The 24,361-nt window shown below is 34.0% G+C and overlaps 1 protein-coding gene across 1 annotated transcript in view; it reads right to left on the bottom strand.

The window, feature by feature from the left end:
* The window catches only part of ARHGAP15 (Rho GTPase activating protein 15), a 723,932-nt gene extending 700,764 nt beyond the window's left edge, over positions 1-23,168 (bottom strand). Inside the window, exon 1 of the mRNA XM_049773571.1 lies at positions 23,004-23,168. Within this exon, the coding sequence (XP_049629528.1) occupies positions 23,004-23,168 (165 nt within the window). The remainder of the gene's footprint in view (positions 1-23,003) is intronic.
* Positions 23,169-24,361: the final 1,193 nt, after the last annotated feature.

The following is a 24,361-nucleotide window of genomic DNA, read 5'->3' as shown; positions in this document are numbered from 1 at the left end:
TATTACAGCTTTAATAATTGTAACTGTAGGGAGTCTGGCAAGCCAGTTTTATGAATTAATATAATATGGAATCCACTAGGTACAAATGGAGAAGAAAAATAAAAGGGAATTACTAATAGTGACTACACTGGGAATATTTGGATAAGAGGGACTTGCTTGATAAGTGCAGGTTGACTTAAAGTGTGCTCTAGTAATTATCTAGTAATAGTCACTACAAATACATCTTCCAATAAGCAAATGCATATTTGAGGGCCAAATTGAAAATGGAATTCAACCATAGAGAAATAAACCTGGAAGAGACCCTTTGAAAATTGATTAATTTTACTCATTCCATTATCTTTTAATGTTCCTTGTAGAGATTTTTTTTCTTAGTCAATAAAATCAAACAATACTTTTGACATTTTCATGTGATTTGTTGGTAAGGTACAATCATATACTTGGACAGAAGCTACAAGCAACTTGGTACAGATACTATTACCAATCTCTAAAGAAATAATATGCCATTAACCTTTTATGATTAATAGAGCTTATCAATTTATCCTGGGGCAAACTGTAAATGAAAACTTAAGTTTAAAATTTTCCACTCAATTTACTCAAGATAAAATTAAACCTTTAAAAATTTGCTGTGGATTAGTTTTTATTATCCAATTGTAGTCTCTTTCTTCATTTCTACCTTAATGTTTGGCCTTTGATTCCATCTTTGAACATTTACTTTGCATGTTGAAGCAAGATATCATTTTCTAGACCAATTGAATTGTTTTCTATTTTTGGTGATATTACAAGAAGAGATTGCTTTTTCTGAAACAGACCTGATATCTGTTACATAATTTAAACGTAGAAAATATTTTTTAAATTCCCTCTAATAATAAAAAATATAATCTTAAATCAAGGTATCTAATGGCTTAGATTATATCAGAAATGTATTCCAATGTATTGATACATATCAGTTAAATATCCATGCATATTATATGATTATTATTTTATACAAAACACTTATAAATAAAACAGTATGTTTTGATTATATCATTATTTCATAGATAACAATTAGGTCACCTGTTTTGCCTCATTTTCATTCCTGTGAAGTATGCTGAATTTACAGGCATTTAAGTAAAATATATACAGTTTTCATTTTTTGAAATTGTTAGATATCCCTCTGCTCTTAAAACTGATTAATTTCTTTTGGTTCATATCCATTATTTATTCATCCCTTTTACTTATTTGAAGACTTAATTGCAGGTTTACAGTAACTTTCATATCAATACTTTGTCTCAATGAGATTTATTTATCTCTGTGCATTGGATAACATATGTTGGTAAATGACTACATATATATACATGCATACATATACATACTCTCTATATACATATATAAAGTAAAAAAATGCATATCTATTGGACATATCTATCATTTTTTTAATTTTAATTTTTATTTTATTTTATTTTTTTCTTCACAGAATTATTTATGGTACATAGTGACAATGAATGAGGGGCATTCTCACCACCAGTGTTGACCTCCCTCCACCCCCTTTTCCAGAATGCATCCCATATCTTCTTCCTTTTTCCCCCCAGAGTACTAGTGTAACTGATCTCTACTTTAAAGCTTGTTGTTGATTATCTATTTTGTTGTCGTTTGAGATAAAAAGGATAAGAAAAAAAGGAAGAAAAAAATTTGGTAGCAACTACCAAAAAAAGAAAAAAAAAAAAAAGGAAAAAAATGCACCCGATTAATAAGAAAAGAAAAAAAAATCACCACAGGAATTAATCACAGGAGTCAAAAGGGAAGAGAAAAGTGGAAGAAAAAATAGAAGGAAAATAAAGTAAAAAACTAACAAATCAAAACAAAACAAGAAAAAGAGGGGGTGCTGGGGTGGCAGCCTCCTGGACTGAACACTTTGTCCAGGAGACTGAGATCCCCCCGACGCCTGTCTGGCCTTCATGGCCGGGCCTGGCAACTCGGGCTCTGGGGGGGCGGTGGGAGGACGGAAACTCCTCCCCCATGCATTTTCAAACTGGAGAGGGAGGCTGCAGTTGGACCCAGAGAGCCCACATGCCAGGACTTCCATCCCTCTTTTACTGGTATATCAGGGTCTCTGGGCAGACTGCTGGCCAAAGCCTCCTGTACTGAACACTTAGCCCAGGAGACTGATATACCCCCCACGCCAGAATGGCCTTCACGGCCAGGCCTGGCAACTCGGGCCCTAGGGGATGGTGGGAGGAGGGAAACGCCTCCCCTATGATACTGGAGCCCAGGCATTATTCCTCACTGATACTAATTTTTAAAACAAATATTTTTTTAAGCATTATCTAAAAACGTTCCTTATCTTAGACTGTTCCTAGGAATGGAAACAGGATGCCCAAGTTATGGATGATAACACTCAAATAGACCTTTAATATGTAGTCTTTATGTGGACGTGACTTTCCATACTGACTCCAAGCCTAAACCATATCTATTATTTGATCTCCAAACTCATTTTACTGTTTTCCCACTAATGCAGTGGTATTCTTCCATTGTCCCAAAAAGGAGTATATTTTATGTTGAAAGTATAAAACCGCCTTGGTAAATTATAGACTGGAATGGGATTACTGCTTGAATCTCAAGTTTTAAAAACCATCATCATAGATCTATTCACTTCAGCAAGTAACTGAGACTCAAACTTCCAACAACCACATCTGACCATCAGCACTTCAATTTATCTCATTCTTGACTGATGAAAATAATTCAAGGTTTCTATCTAATCATTTCATAGCTTCTTCACTTTCTTTTAACCTATATTCAATTCTTGTGGTTTGAACTTAATGCTCATAATTTTCTTAATATCTTTTATTTGATCTATAATCCACAAATTTAACATAGGAAAACATAAATTTTTAGGGTGAAAAGCTATTTGGTCTCCTTAAAAGTGTTCTGTTTTAGTTTTTTGTTCTTTTGTTAGGTGGGGGGTGGGTACACCAGCAGTGCTCAGGGTTTACTTCTGGCTTTGTGCTAGAATTTTCTCCTGGCAGGCTCAGAGGACCATATAGGATACCAGGTATCAAACTAAGGTAGGCTGCATGCAAGGCAAATGCCCTACCAGCAATATTATCGCTTAGGTCCTGCAAAGTGTTCCAATTTTCCTAATCAATTCTCACCAAATAAACTCCTAGATAAACAAGTAATTAATATTTAAGATTATTTGGTAACTACTGATTTATCATCAAATAATATTTTATATTTTTATAAGATATAAATCTTATATTTTTAAGAAAAATCCTAGCTTCCATCTTACCCTTACCCTTACCTTACACTACTCTGCTACTTAACTCTGATCCTTTATTTGCTGCTATCTTTAACTCATATAATTGTTTCTATAGAACAAAGAATTCCTATTAAAAATTATATTTACCTTCCAAGAATCTAAATTTCATATAAGAACGTTTCAAAATGTGGGATTTTTTCTTGATATCATTGACTGTGTCTCTCACGAAAATTATTTTAAATATAGTAGAATCTGCATGCACAGAAATTTTGCCCTTTGCTTGATTTTTTACTGTCTAGAATGTAGTTGTGATACTAAATGTAAAACAACCATCTGCTGACCATGAGACCACATTCTAAAGATGATGATAGGTAGGTTGTCTCTTGACCTTTTTTTTTAACCAAGTATTATGACTTCTAGAAAATAATTGTCTGATGTTAGGACAACTGGTCAGCCAAAAAAGCAAACTCAGACCTCCATATTACACCATGCAAAAAGGTCAAATCCAAATAAATTAAAGATCTTGATATCAGACACAGCACCATTAAGTATATAAAAGAACACATAGGTAAAATACTCCATGACATTGTGACTACAGGCATCAGCAAGGAGCAAACTTCACTCTCTGAACAAGTGGAAGCAGAGATAAAGAAATGGGACTATATTAAGCTGAGAAGCTTCTGCAACTCAAAGGAAATAGTTACTAGGATTCAAAGGCCACTCCCAGAATGGGATAAACTATTTCCTAATACCCATCAGATAAGGGACTAATTTCTAATGTATACAAGTACTGATATAACTTGAAAGAAAAAGACATCTAACCCCATCAAAAATTGGGGAAAAGAAATGAACAGACAATTTTTCATAGAACTACAAAAGGTCAAAAGGCATGAACAAATGCTCCACATCACTAATCATCAGGAGATGCAAATCAAAACAACAGTGAGGTACCATCTCACATCACAGATATTGGCACACATCACAAAAAGTGAAATAAAAACAAGAATAATCAGTGCTAGTGGGGATTTGGAGAAAAAGGAACTCTCACTCACTGCCGGTGGAAATGCCGTCTACTCCATCTTTTATGGAAAACAATATGGATATTCCTCAAAAAACTGGAATTTGAGCTCCTATATGATCCAGCTATAACACTCTTAGGTATATAAACTAAGAACACAATAACACAATACAAAAATGCCTTCTGCACAATTATATTCATTGCAGCACTATTTATAATAGGCAGAATCTGGAAACAATCCAGATGCCCAACAACAGATGAATGGCTAAAGAAAATGTGGCACATATACACATGGAATACTATGTAGCTGCCAGAAAAAATGAAGTCATAAAATTTTCCTATACATGGATAAACATGGAAACTATTATGCTGAGTATAATAAGTCAGAAAGAGAGATAGCCTCAGAATAGTCTCACTCATTTATGGGTTTTAAGAAAAATAAAAGACATTATTTTATTAATTCTCAGAGACAATAGCAATGAGGGCTAGAAGAATTAGCTCACAATATGAAGCTTATCACAAAGAGTGTTGAGTACAGTTAGAGAAATAACTACACTAATAACTATTATGACAATGTTAATGAATGAGAGAAACAGAAAGCCTATCTCCAATATAGGCAGGGGGTGTTGGAAGAGGGCTATAGGTGGTGTTGTGTATGTAAACATTTTATGGGATTATTATGTTACTGACCCTACCCTAATCGATGATTGTGCCCTACCCTAGGGTGTGACCTGGCATTCTGTCCCCACCCTAGGGTGGTACCTGATTTTGCTTCCACCATTGGGTGGTATCTGATCCCACCATTGGGTAATACCAGATTCTGGGGGATAAAAACAAGGGTCTGTGGAAGGCGAGGGGCTTTTGGCTGGAACTGATGCTGAGGCTTTAGACTTCAATCTTGTCCACCGAATTAAGCTAATATTTCCACAAGCCTGACTGTCTGCGAGCTGTTTACCTGCTGTTTCACTTCAGAACCACCAGCTGAACAGGGTGGCAGACGCGTGCTCCAAGCTGGAGGGGAAAGACCTCATCCTCCATCCCTCCATCAGTCAACCTCTTCAGGGGCTGACTTGCAACAGGGTGGCATTTTGATGATGGGAAGGTGGCACTATTGAAGGGGGTTATTCTTGTTTTATAACTAAAACCCAAATACAAACATGTTTATAGTCATGGTGCTTAAATAAAGATCCTATTAACAGTTTATGAAGATTAAAAAATAAATAAATTTATAAATTTTGTGTCAAAAAAGAACTTCAACATTATAAGGCAGAGATAAACATACTACAATTGTGCATCTTAAAATACATAATTATTAATATAACATTCCTATAATAATTTATATAAGAAAAGAACAGTCCCAAAAATGTGGAATAAATGATTGAGGTTTAAATTGTTGCTTAAATTTAAATAGAAACTTAATTGTCTTAAAGGAGTGTATATATCTGATGAAATTACTTCCCTTTGTCAAAATGAACATAATTGAATGTAATCAGAGATATATAAATAAGATTGGATTAATTTATATAATACAATTGTAGCACAGAATAGTTTTGTCTTTTATATATTAAGCATCCTTAAGAGGTACATTTTAGTTCCATCACCTATTTGTTAGTGTGAATATTAATTAACCTCTCAGAACCAAATAATAGATGTTCTGTAAAGGTAAAATTGGCCTTTATTGAAATAGAAGAATTAATTATGAGTAAAGATGGAGGCCAACATGTATCTAGAACAGTATTAGACAGAAAAGAAACCAAGTCTAAGTATTGAAATTTCATCAATTCAAAAATATGTTGATTAAGAATTCAAGGTGTTTTTACTGAAAAGGATTCAGTAGACAGATGGATAATAAGAATTAATTTGATAGAAAATTGTACTCTAATGGCAAAGGAACACAAAGAGCATTCAAAGTAGCACATCAACTCCTGTAAAAATACTTTTACAATTGAAATAGAATGTTAATAGTAATATTTCTATAATATTTGAATATTCCCCATAATACTTAGTGCTATACATGTAAGCACTATTTATATGGTATTTGTAGATTAATTTACAGTGTGGGTAAGAGATCAAAAGTAGTGAAGAAATCATTCCAAAGTAATAGTACAAAAAAGTCAGTATTTTTACCGATCCTTCTAATATTAGTTTATATTCATAATTTCTAGACTTCTTGTTATTCCTATAGAGTAACAAAGGTAACCTTCTATATTTACTCAATAGGATGGTACACTGTTTACTTTGTTTATAAATGATTTTAATCCTGGATCAAATATCACTAGTTCAAATACTCAACCTGTACCAAGCTTATTGCTAACAAACAAGAGAATTACAATCATTTATGACACTTGTTATGGACATTTCTGACTAAATGGGAGACCACTTTGTAGAGAGAAGATTGCCATTTCTCTCATGACTTTGTGATAGATTGGTATTTCAAAGGGGCAACAAATAATTTTTCTGAGTATCAGCAAAGAGCAGATTTTCTCTATAGTTTTGTTTATATAAAAGCCATCTATAATTTTAAAGACATCTTGATTATTTTTTTTCTATTTTAAAACCTTATTTTCACCTAGGGATGACAATTTAGAAAATTCTTACTGAAAAGATATGTGTTTTACAGTTATCTGAGTGGAAACTCAGCTTCGATTTTGGTCCCTTGTGAACAAGTAAAAAATTTGGGGATACTTAAGCTAAAACTTGCACTGTCAACTCAAATATCAGCTAGGTGGCATGACCAATGAAGGAGGCCTGGCACACTAATGTAGACTAAAGAACACATGTCTCATGTAGATGGACATCAACTGCTTCGCTTCAACTGTTTTGACTTGTTCTTTGGGCAATTGTGATGCCATGATTTCTGATTTTTAATGTGAAAACCAATGTCACTTCAAGTAAAAGGAAAGTGCTATTCACCCCCCAAAAATCCCATATTGTTTTTGTTATTTTCAACATAAAAGATTCGAGTCTAGAGATCTCTGAGAATCCTTTTTTTTTTTTTTTTTTTGGGCCACACCCGTTAAACGCTCAGGGGTTACTCCTGGCTATGTGCTCAGAAATCGCCCCTGGCTTGGGGGGACCATATGGGACGCCGGGGGATCGAACCGCGGTCCTTCCTTGGCTAGCGCTTGCAAGGCAGACACCTTTACCTCCAGCGCCACCTACCCGGCCCCGATCTGAGAATCCTTAGATCATTATCTCAAAGGAGATTTTTATTTTTTCTGCTCAAGTGCATTTGTCTTTTTTCCACCTAGACACATAATTTCTGACATTCAATCAGCTACTCCATATAAATAAATGTTCGTTGGCAAAAAGGAGCTGAGTTGAAACTAAAGTTAATTTTTGTGGTGTTTCATTTCTTGAGAGATGTCACACATCAATTTAAAAAGAAATCTAACAAAGTTTCAAGGCCTTCAATTTAAATTCAATCAGTAAAAACTGTAAAGTGAATGATATTGCTTGACTACTTGTCAAATGTTATCTTATTGAAAAACATAATACTGTGAACTCTTAGAATTGTTTCTCATTTTCAAAAGTCGGATGTCTTTTCTTTTTAAACAAGACTTTGAAATGTACTGATTCTTATGCAAAGTAGATCTCATCAAGTTTGAGAACTATTTAACAAAATTCACAGAAGTTAAGTCATAGATAATACAGAAAAAATAGAATATTTATAACTTGGTGACAAGAGAATACCCATTTCCATAAATAATCACAGATTTTGGTGTTGTCTAAAATGCAGCAAGATGTTTGTTGATTTATAATAATGTAAAAGTCTAAAATTAAAATTAAAAGCAAATGAGAAAATCTGAATAAGAAAATTTCTATTTAGCTATATAACAGAATGTTTTTATACTATCAGTAAAATGTGGCAGGACCCACATTTTCAAATTTATCACTCAGAATTGTCATATGAAATCACAAATTTTATAGCTAGCAATTGTTACCTCCTGACTTAACATTATGCTCACACCTTTTATAGATATTTCACGGAATAGAGAACAAATTAACATGTATTTAGTGTCATGCTAAGGGCATAAATTAATAGTTTATCTTCACTCCAACTTTCAAGTTCAAAATTTTTTTAAACACACCACACCACAAAATAAACAGAAATTATCTGTGGCGAAAGAGAGTCAGTTGTTTGTAACTGATGCTTCAGACCCATTATCTCCACTCTACTTGGATTCCACATTGACCATTAACTGTCCTTGAAGCTAAGGTGAAAAGAAACTGTAGACTCCCAATTTATATTGGTGAATTTAGGAAGCTTTGATCTTCGAAGACTGATTCAAACTAAGTAATCAGGCAGAAAATGGGATCTCAGATTTAGAAATGACACCGTGAATCAGATTTAGAAGTGACACCACAGTGGTAAAAAGCTCAGATTCATAGCCCCAAAGTGTAAACCAGTTTTTTAATATGTCCCAAATTTAATGCAAGTTTCTCATAGCAGCACTGCTTTCTCATTGTACACACCTACCAAAAAGAGAAGGAAAGATAAGATCTCCATTGAACCTCTTTTGTGGGATCAAACTATCAGAATAGCCTATGAAGCATTTTATCATATACAAAATCAAATCATTTAACATGTTAACTAATTTGGGCCCGGAGAGATGGCACAGCGGCGTTTGCCTTGCAAGCAGCTGATCCAGGACCAAAGGTGGTTGGTTCGAATCCCGGTGTCCCATATGGTCCCCCATGCCTGCCAGGAGCTATTTCTGAGCAGACAGCCAGGAGTAACCCCTGAGCACTGCCGGGTGTGACCCAAAAAGAAAAAAAAAAAAAACATTTAACTAATTTGATTACAGGTTGTTGCTGTATTTTGGTCCTAATTTTATATGTAATTTGAAAAAATTAATGCTCAGAGTAGTTTATTTTTTTTCTTGTTCCAAAATAGAGTAAATAGAGTAATGACATCAGACTCTATCTGCAGATCCTTGTGTATTATTTAATTTACATGCACATTAGTAGCATTGCCAGTAATGTATTACTTTTTCTTTCTTTTTTTTTTTACTTGCAGCAGTATAAGTTACAACACTGCTAAAGATAAGGTTTTATGCATACAATATAAATTTACCACCCTCTCCACTAGTATCTACTTCTTTTCACATTATCTCAGTATCGTCTCCCTTTAACCTCCTCTAACTTCCAACAGGTAAGCTTAGTTATAAACCAGTTCTCATTTTATTTTGTCTTTGTCATATATGCTACATATGTGAGAGCTCTTTCTTAATATGTCCCTAATTTCCCCATTAACTGCACTTTATTGATACTCTCCAGATCCATGTATATAGGGGAAAATAGCATCATTTCTTCTTTTCTTATAGCTGAGTAATATTCTTTTGCAAAATCCTTCATAATATTAAATGTAGAAATTGTCATTTATTTAATATCATTAACAAAGCAAATAGAAGCAAAGATAAATTTAAAAAATTCTGCACCACAAAATAAATTATGTGAAAATAAAGACATTTCCTAGATTGAAGAAACATTTGCCTGTCAGTAATGTATTTTAAGGACCTTTGTTTTCAAATTTTTGTTAAGTAGACAAGAATATCATTAGTGATATTGGTTACTAGTGTGTTTATATATTAGATTATTCCTTTTACCATTAAATTCAGAAAAATCACTAGTTATGGATATTTGGAATACAATGTTTATTTATTTATATTTTTATAATATGTTTATTTAAGCACCATGATTACCAATGTGTTTGTAGATGGGCACAGACATAAAAAGTACACCCCTTTACCAGTACAACCTTCCTACCACCAATGCCCTCATTTTCCTCCTCATCTACTCCTACCCCATTTATCTTCCATTTGGCATTCTATTTCTCTCACTCATTACTATTCTCATGATAGTTGTTAATGTAATTATTTCTCTAACTGCACTCACCACTCTGTGGTGAGCTTCATGTTGTGAGCTGGTCTTTCCAGTCATCATCTCTATTGTCTTTGGGTATTATTACCATACTGTATATTATTTTTCTTAAATCCCACAGATGAGTGAGACTATTCTGTGTCTATCTCTCTCCCTCTGACTTATTTCACTCAGCATAATAGTTTCCATGTCCACCCATATATAGGAAAATTTCATGACTTCATTTTTCCTGATGGCTGCATAGTTGGAATAAGTTTAAGAAGACCCCAACTACAAAAATTTGGGTAGGATGAGGTTTGGGCCATATTTAGTGAGGGTCAGGGGCTACTTCTGACTCTGTGCTCTGAGGTCATCTTGGTGATATATTGAAGACCAGATGTAGGTAGAGCCTGTGATTGTACTCTATAACATCTGTACAATCTATATGGCCTCTATAATAAATTTTTAATCAGAAATTTGCGAAAAGTTTTGAATTCTGTAAATTCTAAACTGGATATTAAGTACTATATTGAGACCATACAGACTCCTATATTTCAAATAAACATAATGAATTTAAATTTTTACTTATAAAATTATTATTATTTGTTGTTTGTTTGTTTTTTGGGGCCATATTTTTGGTGATGCTCAGGGGTTACTCCTGGCTATGCACTCAGAAATCGCTCCTGGCTTGTGGGACCATAGGGGACGTTGGGGGATCGAACTGTGGTCTTCCTAGGCTAACGTCAGCAAGGCAGACACCTTATTGTTAATGCCACAGCTCTGACCCCACTTATAAAATTATTTTACCTCAAATTAAAAGTTTTCTAAGGGGACAAAGTAATATCACAATGGTAGCATTTTTTTCCCTGCACGTGGCCAATCCAGGACGAACCTCTGTTCAATTCCTAGCATGGTCACCAGCGCCAGAGGGATTTATGAGCTCATAGTGAGGAGTAACCCCTGAGCGTCACAGGGTGTGGTCCAAGAATTAAAAAAAAATTCTATTAAAGACCTTAAGACTAAGAAAGGAGGAATAAAATGTATAATTAAAAGGACATTACAAATTTAACTAGTTAAGAATATGCATGCTTCGACATATCCTTATGTTTGTACATATATATTAAACTAGTCGCATTGTAAGAATAGTGCAGCAAGTAGTGTACTTTCTTTATATGAGGGTGATTCAAACTTAACCCCGGGGCCGGGCGGTGGCGCTGGAGGTAAGGTGCCTGCCTTGCCTGCGCTAGCCTAGGACGGACCGTGGTTCGATCCCCCGGCGCCCCATATGGTCCCCCAAGAAGCCAGGAGCAACTTCTGAGCGCGTAGCCAGGAGTAACCCCTGAGCATCACAGGGTGTGGCCCAAAAAAACAAAAAAAAAAAAAAAACAAAAAAAAAAACTTAACCCCATATAGTTCCCTGATTCCCACTGGAGTGCTCGTTGAACACAGAGCCAGGAGTAACCACTGAGTATCACCAGTTATGGCTCATATACCAAAAATGAATTAAATAATTTTTAAAAGTATACATATAAGTTGTCTTGGTATCCAAAAGAATACATTAGTAACCTGAACATATCAAAAAAGATAAGACAGAAAATAGGTCAAGTTGTGTAAAAGAGTTTAAAGTAGACTAAAATCAGGCAACAGTCTTTTAATGTCAAATTAAAATTCCTTTTCTTGTAATCAGTGAGAAGGCTCATATGATGAAGTATACATTTTGGATTTGCAAGGTCTTGAGTATGCTTGACATTGAATGATATCTTGAAAACTTCCATGCATGTTTATAACCACTAAATCCCCAGGCCTGAGCACCTGATGCCAGAGTCCTACTAGTGGGAGGTCTATAAAAATATTAATAATAAAAAGACATAAAACTTTTTCGGATTTAAAGCCAATAGTAGCTTATAGTAATGATTCCTCAGGAAGAAACTCTTCCTGAGAAATTTCTTACTTCACAGTCAGTTTTAAATACCGTAAAATATTTATGACAAAATTCAAGGGCCATGATGTTAATACTAGTGTCGAGAGGAAAGAGATATTAATAATAAGAATAATGTCTAGTAAGTGAATAAACTAAAGTAAGAACCCGAATTCATAATATAAATTTTTCTTCAGTTACTTACTATCCCCAAGAGTATGGAAAGATTTGTTTATTTTGCATACCAAAATTTCAAAGCAGTGTCTGATACGTGGCAGTTATAAATAATAAATGTCTACTGAATTGATACTACAACAGATAGTGAATGAATGCATTGAAGTAACTGATCTGTTGACCTATTTCTGATCTTTATCACTCTCATAAAGACACAACACAGACAGGTTTGAAATGATTCACTTAGTGAGTTTGGAGTTATTAATGCTGAAACCTCAGGATGAACCATTAGATTAAAAGTTCATAGGACTTTTATTACATAAGATAAAAATATTAGCATACAAACAATAATGAGGCTCTATTCAAGGTCAGAACTTTATTAACCAAGATATTCTGGATATTAGAACATTAAAAATGCAACATTCACCTGTATTAAAGCTAATGATTCTTTTTAAATTGGTTTGTTTGTTTGTTTTGCTTTGGGGCCACAAGCTGAGCTGTGATCAGAATGTCTTCCTGGCTCTGTGCTTAGGGATCAATCCTAAATTCTGTGTCAGAGATAGAACACAGCTTTAAGCAAGACAAGAACACTGTTCACTGTACTATCAGTCCTACCTTCTCATTAACATATTTAGATAAAAGGTATTTTTTTATTTTTTCTTGGATGTTAAATATCTAAGAATGCCAACATTGTTCATTCTTATGCCTATTTGATTATGTATTATTGTCATTAAAATTGTCAGTAGTACGTGGTAAATTTGAAAGGATCACTACTGTCAGGTTCTGTGCAGTAAGAACACAGTATTACCTAGAAATGCTTTATTGCCAATTTTTAAGAGTAGTTGTGTCACTTAATTTATCTAACCTGAGGACAGCTTATTTGTCTTTAGACTTTGATTGTTAATTAGAGACTGTACCTTGCATATAGAATATTAGCTCTTGCTATTTAATTCATATGATTTGCCAGTAGACCTCCAGGATTTACCCCTAAATTTTGATGTTGGCTATTAAATTTGGGCAAACAAAACTGTCACTTTGTTTTCCTGTCTATTTGTATTGGGTCACTTTGTACTACATGATATGATCTATTACTGTTCAATGCAAAGAGACACATGTCCCTTCTCATTGAAATATAAAAACTTGCAGCTTGTTTTTACCCTGTGGGAAAGAAAGCAGGTCAGGTGTCTAAATGTAGTGGAGAAAAGTTAGTGTCACCACTATTCCCTTTCTTCTGCAGAAATAATGCAAGGTTATTAGGCAAGAAGAGTGTTTTCTTTATGATGGGATAAAAAGAAACAGTGCTCTAGTATTATGTACATGGTAAAGTAAAAGGTACTAACAGAAAAACAAAAAGGCCACTTATGAAGTTCTTAAAACATTTGAAAAATAATAGCATCTTAGAATCTCAAGGATAAAGTGTGCATTTATTTTTAAAAAATTACTAAAATATAAAGGTTAGCAGTAAGTTACATGTTTTCCTCTACTTAGGACCTATATAAGGTGATTTATCTTCTTTTTAAGAGTAAAATCTGTAACAAAAGAAAAAACCAATATGCAAATATCTGACTTTGACATTTTTTATATTATGTTTTTTATTTCACCCAAACTATGAAATATAAAATTATTGTAAGTGGGTGAGAGAGAATTTGAATGTAATTTTTATTGTAAGAGACCTAATTGCATGTGAAAACTCTAAGATATAATTATAATGACAGTGACCACTAGATTGAACCTGGTGATTTTGTTCCAGGAATAAGGATAAAAAATCACTATGAGGAGGGGGAAGATAAGTAAGAATAAAATAACTGAATTTTCTCACGATTTTATTGATCTTCTTCAAAGATTCTACTCTACTTTTTTAAAAAAATACATTATCTTCCACTTTATAATATCCTTACACATTCTTACTCTATGAGAATACTACATCTTGTTACAACTTGAATTCCATAGTTCTACCATTAGAAGTAAATATAAATCAGAGGTCCAACACTTTTTGGATAGACATTTGAGATTTCATGTAAAGAAAATGGCATAGGGGCAGAGGAGAAAGTACAATGGGGAAGGAACTTTCCTTGCATACTTCAACCTGGGTTTAGCCCCTGGCATCCTATGTAGTCCCCCAGCACCATCAGGAATGATTCCTTAATGCAGATCTAGGACCAACCCCTGTGCATCACTGGGTGTGTGGCTCCAAAACAAATCAAAAAAGGCATATTTTTTATGAGGAAGTTCTCCTTACTTTTCTTATATTTGCTGTTAAATTGCAATACACATCAATGCAAAATAAATGCTTTTCCTTATATGTCACAGTTTGGAGATGGCTCTGCTTATCAGTTTTTAATATGCTCTTTGAAAACTGACAAGTACTTTTCCCACATCTCTTTAGGAAAATAGAGATTCAATTGCTGAATCAAATACGTTCATGCTTTCCAACACAAACCTGAGAGGGTAATTAAGCAGATGTTAACAATAAACCAAATCAGAATGCATCAGAGACTGGATTCCCTTATTAAAAGTCTTACACATAGAAGAGAAGTGAAACAACTCTGCAGAAGTGTTTCAGCCTTTATGTTTACACTGATCTCAGAAGTAGAAGGTAACTAGCCATGTAGAGATGGGTTTCCTTCCACGTGGGAGAGAGCATGCCAGAGATTTTCTGCAAACATTAGAGTGACTTGTCTGAATCCCAAGGAATGTCCTTCTACAGGACTGTCTTCAAAACTATCAGTCTTAACCAAGCCGATTTTGTAACTGAAATTCCACTAGCTTGCCACTTGTATGCATGTGGATACAGCACATCTTACTTAATTGGACTAATCCTTGAATCACAAAAGCTCATTTCATCTACGTGAGGTTAAGAGGAGTCACTGATCACTGTGATGACACAGATATTTTATGTATTTCCAACTTTTTTTTTAAAAAACAGAATGATCTCTGTGCCATATATATTTATATGATATATATTTATATTTACATAAGTGGCATACTGAAGAGATCCTAATATTTGAAGATATGAACCAATGTGTGGGATTCTTTTTTCTCACAATATAAAGTACTTCCAAATATATAAATATCCACAGCTCACTCTGTTCATCTGCATTATCCATAGAGATAGAAAGGCATGTATATAGTTTGTGTATACATACACATGGTTGATATATATTTTTTGTGTATGTATGTACAGAAATAAATCTACTATATACAAAAATGATTTTTATGCTGTGAGGTTTACAATGATATTGTGCTGGCACACTTAGATTCTACTTGGCTATTATGCAAGTCACTAATAAGACAGGGAATAATCAAATCAGTTCTTATTCTATTTTTCCACCTGTTTCTTTCTTTGAAAGTTATTTGAAGCCTTTTAGGAGCGACATGCATATTAGAACAAAAATGATTTATCTTAATTGAGCGCAAGCAAAAAAAATATAAAGCATGTTTAGCATAGAATCTTTGTAAGTAATTGAGGTCTGAGTGATGTTCTCTTAAAGGGCATTTTTGAAACTATAATCAACATTTAAAGTAGAAAAATATGTCAGATACAACTTACAGAAACAAATGACAAACATCATTTATGGCTTGTATTTTACCTTATTGCAAGTGCACATCATCATAGTATTGTGTGAAATATTATTTGTGGTATTTTGATGCCTCCATACAAAAAGGCTGTTTCATTTTCTGATACAATTGTATAATTATTCCTCAAAGGCACCTATTACCTGAGGAATTTTCTATAAAAACTATTTTAATGCTAGTGATTGTGATTTACAAGTTACTTTAAGGGTGAAAAGAAACATATGAATTAAATAAGAGACGCTTCAAATAATTTAGTAGCGAAGCATAGTTTCTGCCACATAGAGTAGTAGGTAACCTTTTTTAATTAGAATGTACACTTTAGATTACTGATTATGAACATCAGGGGACCTGAGATTTTGATTCATCAGTAATTCTCCTTTATGTCTACACTAAGATATAAAAATGAGACCTCTGGCTCTAACTTGGTTTTAGAATCGCTTTTACCTGTAATCTCTAGTACAGCTCTGCCCCCTTGTGCTGCTATAGTGAACTCAACAGAGGAACAGTTTGCCTTGATCTTGGTACATAAACTGTACAGGAAAAAAAAAAAAGAACAACTACAAAAAAAACCCACTGTCATTTCTCACTTTTCTGGCAAGTTCAAGGTCAGTGTCTAGCTATTTTCAGCTCATCTCTTCTTGATCCATGCAGTGAAATGACAAGGTAACATGATTCAGGGTCAGCTGTATTACAGGAACCCTTACATAAACGGAGAAAGTGAAAATCAATCCTAGTTGACAGTGACTTCAGGATAATCAACGCTCACTGGATGCTTCTGTCAGCTTGCCTGCTCCCACACCAGGTGACTGCTGTCAGATCTTTTTAATAAAACTATATTCTCACTTTCAGGAACTTAAACAAATATTTCTCTTGAGCTGAATTTTTGAGGTGATGTTAGCCTTTTAGATTTACAAAACACACACTAGTTCATCAGTAAATTTCAGAAGTGTTATCCACTCTGCCATAGTTTGCTTCTGGCCAGTGAAAGAGGAAGAACTGTGAAGTATGCCCTAAGAGAGTGATCAAAGGCAGCTTTCCCACAGACCGTTGTATCTCCTGTATAGAATTCAACACCCCTGCATTATCCCAGCTTCACTCCCTTCTCCTTCTTGGTAACAGAATCCCGTCATCAATCATTTCTTGTCAAAGATTAGTTAATTTTTTTTCTTTTCACACTCATTGAACATTTCCTTTTTTTTTTTTTTAATCTCTGTGCTCTCTATGAGGACATCTTCCTCTGTTATCAAATTGGAAATACAGCATTCAACAAGATGTTCCACGTTAGTGGCATTCCCACCAACAGCACCTGATATGTCACTTTAGGGAAGAAGCTATTTCATCTCACCCACCTTGTATTCCCTGGAAATGGTGAGGCATACAGTCCTCCACTGAAGTATAATTTACCATAATATTAGTTGTCAGTAAATTCAAAGACGGAGCTCCTAAAGCTATAAAATGGATTAGAAGCAATTTAAAAAAGAATTAACAAACTAGAGTAAGAGTATACTATCAACAAACAAATGCTCCATCATAGGACTGTAATTTGGAATTTTAATTACCCCTCTGCTTCTGTAACAAAACAATGTCTGAACTGGCAGCGATTTGAATCTCTCACAGGTCATTGAGCATTCTAGTTAATTACTCTATGAATAGCCTGTTTTTCTCCCCTCTGGAAACACGTTTCTAATGGCAGTCAAGGTCTGACAAATGTGTCATCTACATAATTAGCTAGGAAGCAACACAAAACATTAAACATGCTTTGTGCCGACAACTATCAAAACATTTCATTTGTTGTCAATTATTCATTACTTTGTAGGTTCTGAAGGGGTTGTTATTATGGAAATAAGTCCAGATGCTAACAAGGTTAGAGTTTTGGATTCAAATTAGTAATCAGAGGACTAACTTTAAAAAAAATGTATCTCATGTACATTCAGCGCCATGTTCAATCAGTAGGAGATTATAAACAAATTTAGCTATGCTCAAGTTAAAATGGCAACGGCACAGTCATGTTCGTGAATTTAAGAGCTCTGATTCATTCTTTGAAGTAAGACTCTGCCCTGTTGTGGTAAACTTTGAGAACCCTTTGGCAAGTCCAATTTGTGCTTGGTAAACAGAATTAAAGCTTTTGCAGCATGAGATAATATAGGATGACAAGGACTAGGGGAAAATTTTTTTCTATTGGTTTTGATGTTTCCTTCCCAGGCAGAATGTATAAAAGTCAATATTCTAGCTAATAAACTATTTCAACTGCTCTTCAGCAGTCTAATTTTTTTTAGGTAAATCTTAAATTTTGAGATCTCCATTTTTTTTATTTCTAAAATCTTGTTACTTTTCCTGTTTTAATGTTGTATGTAAAGCTCAATGTTACCTTAAAAACAACATTCCTAATATATACAGAAGATAGAAAGAGATTTCTCAATAAAATTGACCTCTCAGTGGCAAAGAAAATTGCAGTGGAAGATACATTATTCTGTAGTCATATCTAAGGCTTGGATCTACCGAGAGTTCCACTCCACTGTCCTCAAGCTTTCCCTTATAAACCAAATGGCTTACAAATGTCATCCACAATAGTCCAATAAAGATTAGGAACAGAACACTGTTCTTACATTGATTAGATAAGAAAGATCTAAGTGCAAAATGCAGTGCATATAAATAGTTCTTATGAACTGGCTGGTTCTCAAGTAAGAAAAATAGAATTCAAATTATGCTTGTGTGTGTATAATTTAATTGAGATGATCAGTTTTTTTATATGTTTGATCAGATGCTGTGCAGCAAAGCTAGATAAGAAGAAAAGAAAGAAGACAAATTCTATCAGAGAAATCAGGAAGACCTATTATTTACAGGGTGTGCAAAATATGCCAGGAAATGATTTTACCCTGAGCACTGAGAATGCCTAGTTAATAAAAGAAAGAAAGGAAAAAAGATAAGCCATTCACTAAGAGAAAATACTTATTTTCATCTACATTTTTCAAAGTAAAAATGCAGTCACATCTTATACTAAATAGGAACATTAAAATAAGCTTTAATACTCGTTATGCAGAAGGAAACGAAACCAGTTTCAGATCATACAATCCACAGCAATAAAAGGAAATCATCAAACTAAAAACAATTTTAGAAATGGCTGCAGTCTCTCATTTAATTAACATGTAGCAGATCATATATTTATGAGGAAGTCAAAATATTTAGGAAGCCTATAATCCTGCAAGCCTTAATGTGGTATAAAAACAACAAATAAATGCAAAGTGTTACTGTTATACATGCCTGCCTGATCAATGACTTTCACATATTGATCTATAAATGGATTTGACAGTCTGTGTTGGCTGCACATTTTCCAAGCAATGCTATTTTTGCACAAAACCAATACGGGCAATTACCTTTGTTTGGGATGCCAAGTCTTATCAATTCAATGTGATTTAGTGTCATTTTAATTAAATATCAGGATCCACTTCAGGACAATTTATACAAACAAAACCTCAAACCTAACTATAAGCTTGATTTGAAGTAAACATGGACAAGTCCTACAGTCTCATAATAGTTCTCAAAAAACTCAACTAAACAGAAGGTTTATATTTTTAGTAGCAATTTTATGTCTGCCTCTTTGGCTAGCCACAACTTTGGCAAGTGTCCTACAATCACAGAAGTAAGAAACAAAAGAAAATTGTTTCCTCTTTCCCATATGATATATTAAAAGAAAAATGAACTAGCACAGTAAGAGAAAGCAAAGAAGAAATCTTGATTGTAAATAGTTAGCAATGGCTGGACCTAAGTCTATACTGCACACTAATAAAAATATATTTCCCTGTCTATAATAGCCCTGAAGTAATGCACTTTTGTGGGCTTTACAAGATGAGAGTGTGAATATTCATACTGCCGATGCCTAAGACTCCATCATTAAATACTGAAACAGTTTCTGCCAGCAAGCCTATGTCTGCAGTTTTTCTGATCTGGGTTATTTAAACTCTTCATTAATATCTATTCTAAGCTGTCTAGTAGGCTAGAGCAACATTCATATAAATAACATGAAAGCCACATTAAAACTGTTTGCGTTAGATCTTTGCTGGCTTGTACATTAGCCTTTTTAGTCCTTAAAGAGACACACTTTACTGGCCCCATTCACACTCACTAAACCTTCTGCCTCTGTGTTTAACACATTTTCCAGTAAATAAGTAGTCCACCATTAAAAGGTTTCACTTTGGGGTAACAAACAAGACCATAAATCACTGATACCATTCCCTTTCCCCACCAAGCATACAACTCCAAATCTCACTAACAGAGCCACCATTTTTATTAACTATGTTCTCCCTCATCCAAATTTTCTATTCTGTCCTGGTAGTCACATGGTCCCTTAAATGTCAAAAAGAAATGGGTCTTATTAACTACATAAAAGCCTATTTGGTTTTCAAAGAAAATCACGCATGCTACCAATAAAACCCTAATGGATTGTCAATAGCAGTTCTAAAGTTTCTTACCTGAAACAATTAGGTAATCAAAACTTTCAATTAGAAATTAATTTACCTGTGCAATCATAACTTATAGCAAAAATATTTTATTGGTGTTTAAAATTTTTGTTGATTCAAGAAGTCAAAGATGATACAGAAGAAATTTTATATGACTTTAAAATATGCAATCATAACAGACTGTTCAAACAAAAAAGAGAAGTTTATGATATAATAAAACAATATATTTGCCGAATCCTAGAACTTTGTCATTTCTAAAATTTCCTGATAATTATAGATGTACTTTAAGATTATTATGTATATAATCCAATAAATTCATATGAAGTCTACATAACTATGGAACAGGTCATAAATATATGCCATAGATATTAAATAGGTTTCATATCATATATCAGTTTCTAAAAATCATTTCCCTGTACAGATAAAAATGTATGTAATTCTGTTACAACACACCAGAGCACATGGGAAGAAGCAGAGTCACATTTTCAGTAGACATCACCTCACATTTCTTCTAAGTTCAAAATCACCCCCCTTGACCCTACCCCAACATCCAACTTCTGAAAATCAAGTTCTTAGTTTAGCTTGAGCAGATATCTTTAACAGGCTTGTTTGAATAAATATGCCAAAATACTTTACATTCTGTCAGTATCTAGTCAGAAAATTGTGCATGGAAAAAAGAGATGAAAAGAACTGAGACAGAAAGAAAATTAGTGCCATGGCAAGCTTTCAATACTGTATCTCTGAGCCAAGTTTTCTTGGTGAAATGACATATCCTCACTAAAATACCCTTTTTATATAATTATGCACTGAGCACACATAACCAAAAGTAACTTTTATTTTTGCTCCTTATCGAGGAATACATATTTCCCAAGCTAAGAATGCAGAAACAAAACTGGGACATTTATAGCAAATTTAACTTTGGAAAACTCTTATTCTCTAGCAGTCCAGCATATAACTCCCAAACTAAAGTTATGTAACAAGGTAATACCAACAATGAGAAACTGCATGATAAAATCCTGCCCAAAAGTGAAAAATGCTAATTTTGTCTCATTTAGCAGCTGGATACAGAAATGCTCATTAGTTTTAAGAGGGTTAATCCTTTTAACTTTTGCATATTGATATGCCAATTATGCCTAATTGTACAAGAGGCATCAGTCAAGGTAATAGTGCATAAACACATGAAAGTTATTAAGTACATCCCAACATGTAATAAAGTAGGTGTTAATTGGTAGCTGAGTTCTGCGGGCTATTGAGGTGGATAATTCATTGAGAGATGGATCACTTGTAATTTCTCTCCATAATTCCTTTTGCAGTATCATGCTGTGATGTTTTCATGCTTGTCAAAAACAACTGCGGCATAGTGCCTTTTGTTAAACACAGCCAATAAAATATGTTAGGCATCATTAAATATATTTAACTTTTAAACTTTTTCAAAGGTACAGTTCTTACTGATAATACATTATAGGGACTCCAATAATTTACTTTAACCACTGTCTCAAGTTCAGAGTTGAGAAACATTTAACTGGTTTAAAAGTGAAGTCGGGCTGGCAGTGCTATGCCTCCCAGCAGATAATACTTTAAATTGAGAAAGTAAATAAAGAAAACTGCGTCTCTAGGTACCTTATCTAAGCTGTATTTCTCACTACCAGAATATAATTGATGACTTCTTTCTGCTAAATTCATCTAAAACACCTGAGGAATAAAATAAAGCAATACATTTTCCAAGCTTCTCAGATCATCATGGGCTACTTTAGCACTTGGAATGCGAGTGAATGATGGGGAATAAATATCATCGCTAACATTCTACTCAGCGAGTTTATCGATAACATTTAATAACTCAGTTAGGGAGCTGAATATTTCATAGGCCCTTATGATATTAACAGAACACTCAATTAATAGCTCACATGTTCTGCAGGGTGACTGGGACTCACAGTCTGTCCCCAGCTAGCCCATTTCTTGCTCTTGCTCTCTCTGTGAGAAAGAAAATAGATTTGGGGTCCAAAAGAGTGGCTAACATTGCATAAATTATTTTGTAACATCCTATGGCCTCAGCTGCAAGTTACCACCATTATGGAAGAAAATTAACCAGAGGAGACTCATCACAATCAGTGTGTTTAGTGGCTCAGGATGCGTGCAGGGGCAGGGACACAATTGGCAGTAAAGTTCATTTCTAACTATTTTATTTCAAATCTTCCTAATGACACATTATCGAGACAAAATGGCTTCCTCTCAAACCTTAAATCGCCAAACTATTTCCAATATCTAAACTCATTCCAAGTAAAATTGCTAATGGGGAATGTTGGGGAGATTTTAAGGAAGAAATGCTCACATTTTTTAAATCATTTTTTTCCTCAGTTCATTCTTAGCTAATTTTAGCCTCTGGCTTTTCAAAGTGATATACTGTATTTGGAAGTACAAACACCACATGCTAGCATAACCTCATTATTTTTATGACACTGAAGCATGATAGTGGAGGCCCTTAAAATGAGTCAAAGGTGCTCTTCAGTCTAGCTCCAAATCCACTTTATCACTCTGGATTAAGCCCAGCTCTTCTCTCACTACTGAGGATATTATTATGACTATAAGTAGGAGAGATAAAACGCTTTACAAAACAGAACAAAACAACTTTCCCATCATGTACGTTAGGAAAATGAATTAAAAATCTAATGAGTGTATGGGTTATTGTGTGTGTGTTCTTGCTGTTGTTTTATTTGTTTGTTTTACTAAATTTAGTATCAAGGAACTTAGGGTATTTTGACTTACAGGTTCAGTGACCTTCCCTGCATCGGTAAAGATCATGGATTTACTTTGGCTCAGTCTGTCGTGGTGGCTATTGGCATTTTTCATTCTCATTTGCACAGCTCCAGTACCCTGGCAGGTAGAATTCAGCATTTCCACAGAGACATCAGAGCTTGTAGATTTCTGCATGTTGCCTTGCTGTCTATTAAAACATAAATCATAATTTTAATTCAGAGACAAACTTTTTCAGTAAAATTCTTGGTAGAATACACACTAGAATTAGTCAGAAAGGTACCAAATTGACAGTTTCCAACTCTGAATAATAAAGATGGCAATTACAGTAGTTTGGTTGTTTTCAAGGTTTCTGTATATACTATTTATATAGTAGCATAAAAGCCAGAGGAATTTGGAATTCATAGAATACTTAAACCCTATGAAGTTTTTAATTTTGTGAAGGAACTCTGAATGTATGACACAATTTTCATTATATAAAAATGAATTTGACAATTGTCTCTAAAATATATACTCAATTCATTTACAATATTACTGTTCTATTTCCTGTCTCATCACACCTCAAATACATGATGCTAATAGTACATACTGTTATTTTTGGTGAACTAAAAGTTTCAATAATATGATTACATTTGAATGAGTAGAATTACTGACAAAATAATCCAAAAAGGCCCCATTGACTATCAGTTGTGCCATTATGAGGTTTTAGAGTGGCACTTTGTTTTTGTTATATCCCAAACTTATAGTAAAAAGTAGAATTATTTATTGACATAAATATTGACATATTTCTACTGAAATAGATTTAATTGGATATTATATTGAGAGGAATATGAAGAAAGATCAAATCATCACTGTATTCTTTAATTTCTATTTATAATAGTAGGCATTTTCCTAATTTTTTGCAGGAAAATTCAGTGTGGACATATGAAAAGTAGAAACAGCAAGAAAATCTTTTAATCTTTTTCTAAAAGAACAAAAACAAAAAAAGAAAGGTAGTATTTCGTGGTCAGAGCCATAGTACAGTGTGTAGGGCATTTGTCTTGCACTCAGCCAAACCAGATTTGATCCCCAACAACTCATATGGTCCTCTGAGCCTTCCAGCAGTCATATCTAAAGACAGATCCATAAGTGACCCCTGAGCACCACCTCTTGTGGCCCAAATACCCTCACCCCCAACTTTTTAATTCCAGAAAAGAAGATCCAAAATTTTCTCAAAAAGAATAAAGATAGGTTTAATTAATTGATACAATAAAATGTCATGAATCAAAAAATTTCTGGTGCATTAAACAGTTCAAATAAATTGCAAATAAAGTGTATAATGTGGAAAACCCATGAAGTCAATAGTTTTTCAGCATTTATGTTTCACTTAT

Source organism: Suncus etruscus, chromosome 5, assembly GCF_024139225.1.
Source record: "Suncus etruscus isolate mSunEtr1 chromosome 5, mSunEtr1.pri.cur, whole genome shotgun sequence".
Lineage (NCBI taxonomy): Eukaryota > Metazoa > Chordata > Mammalia > Eulipotyphla > Soricidae > Suncus > Suncus etruscus.
Note: the sequence above shows the minus strand (reverse complement) of the source record. Positions and strands in the feature narration are given on the sequence as shown.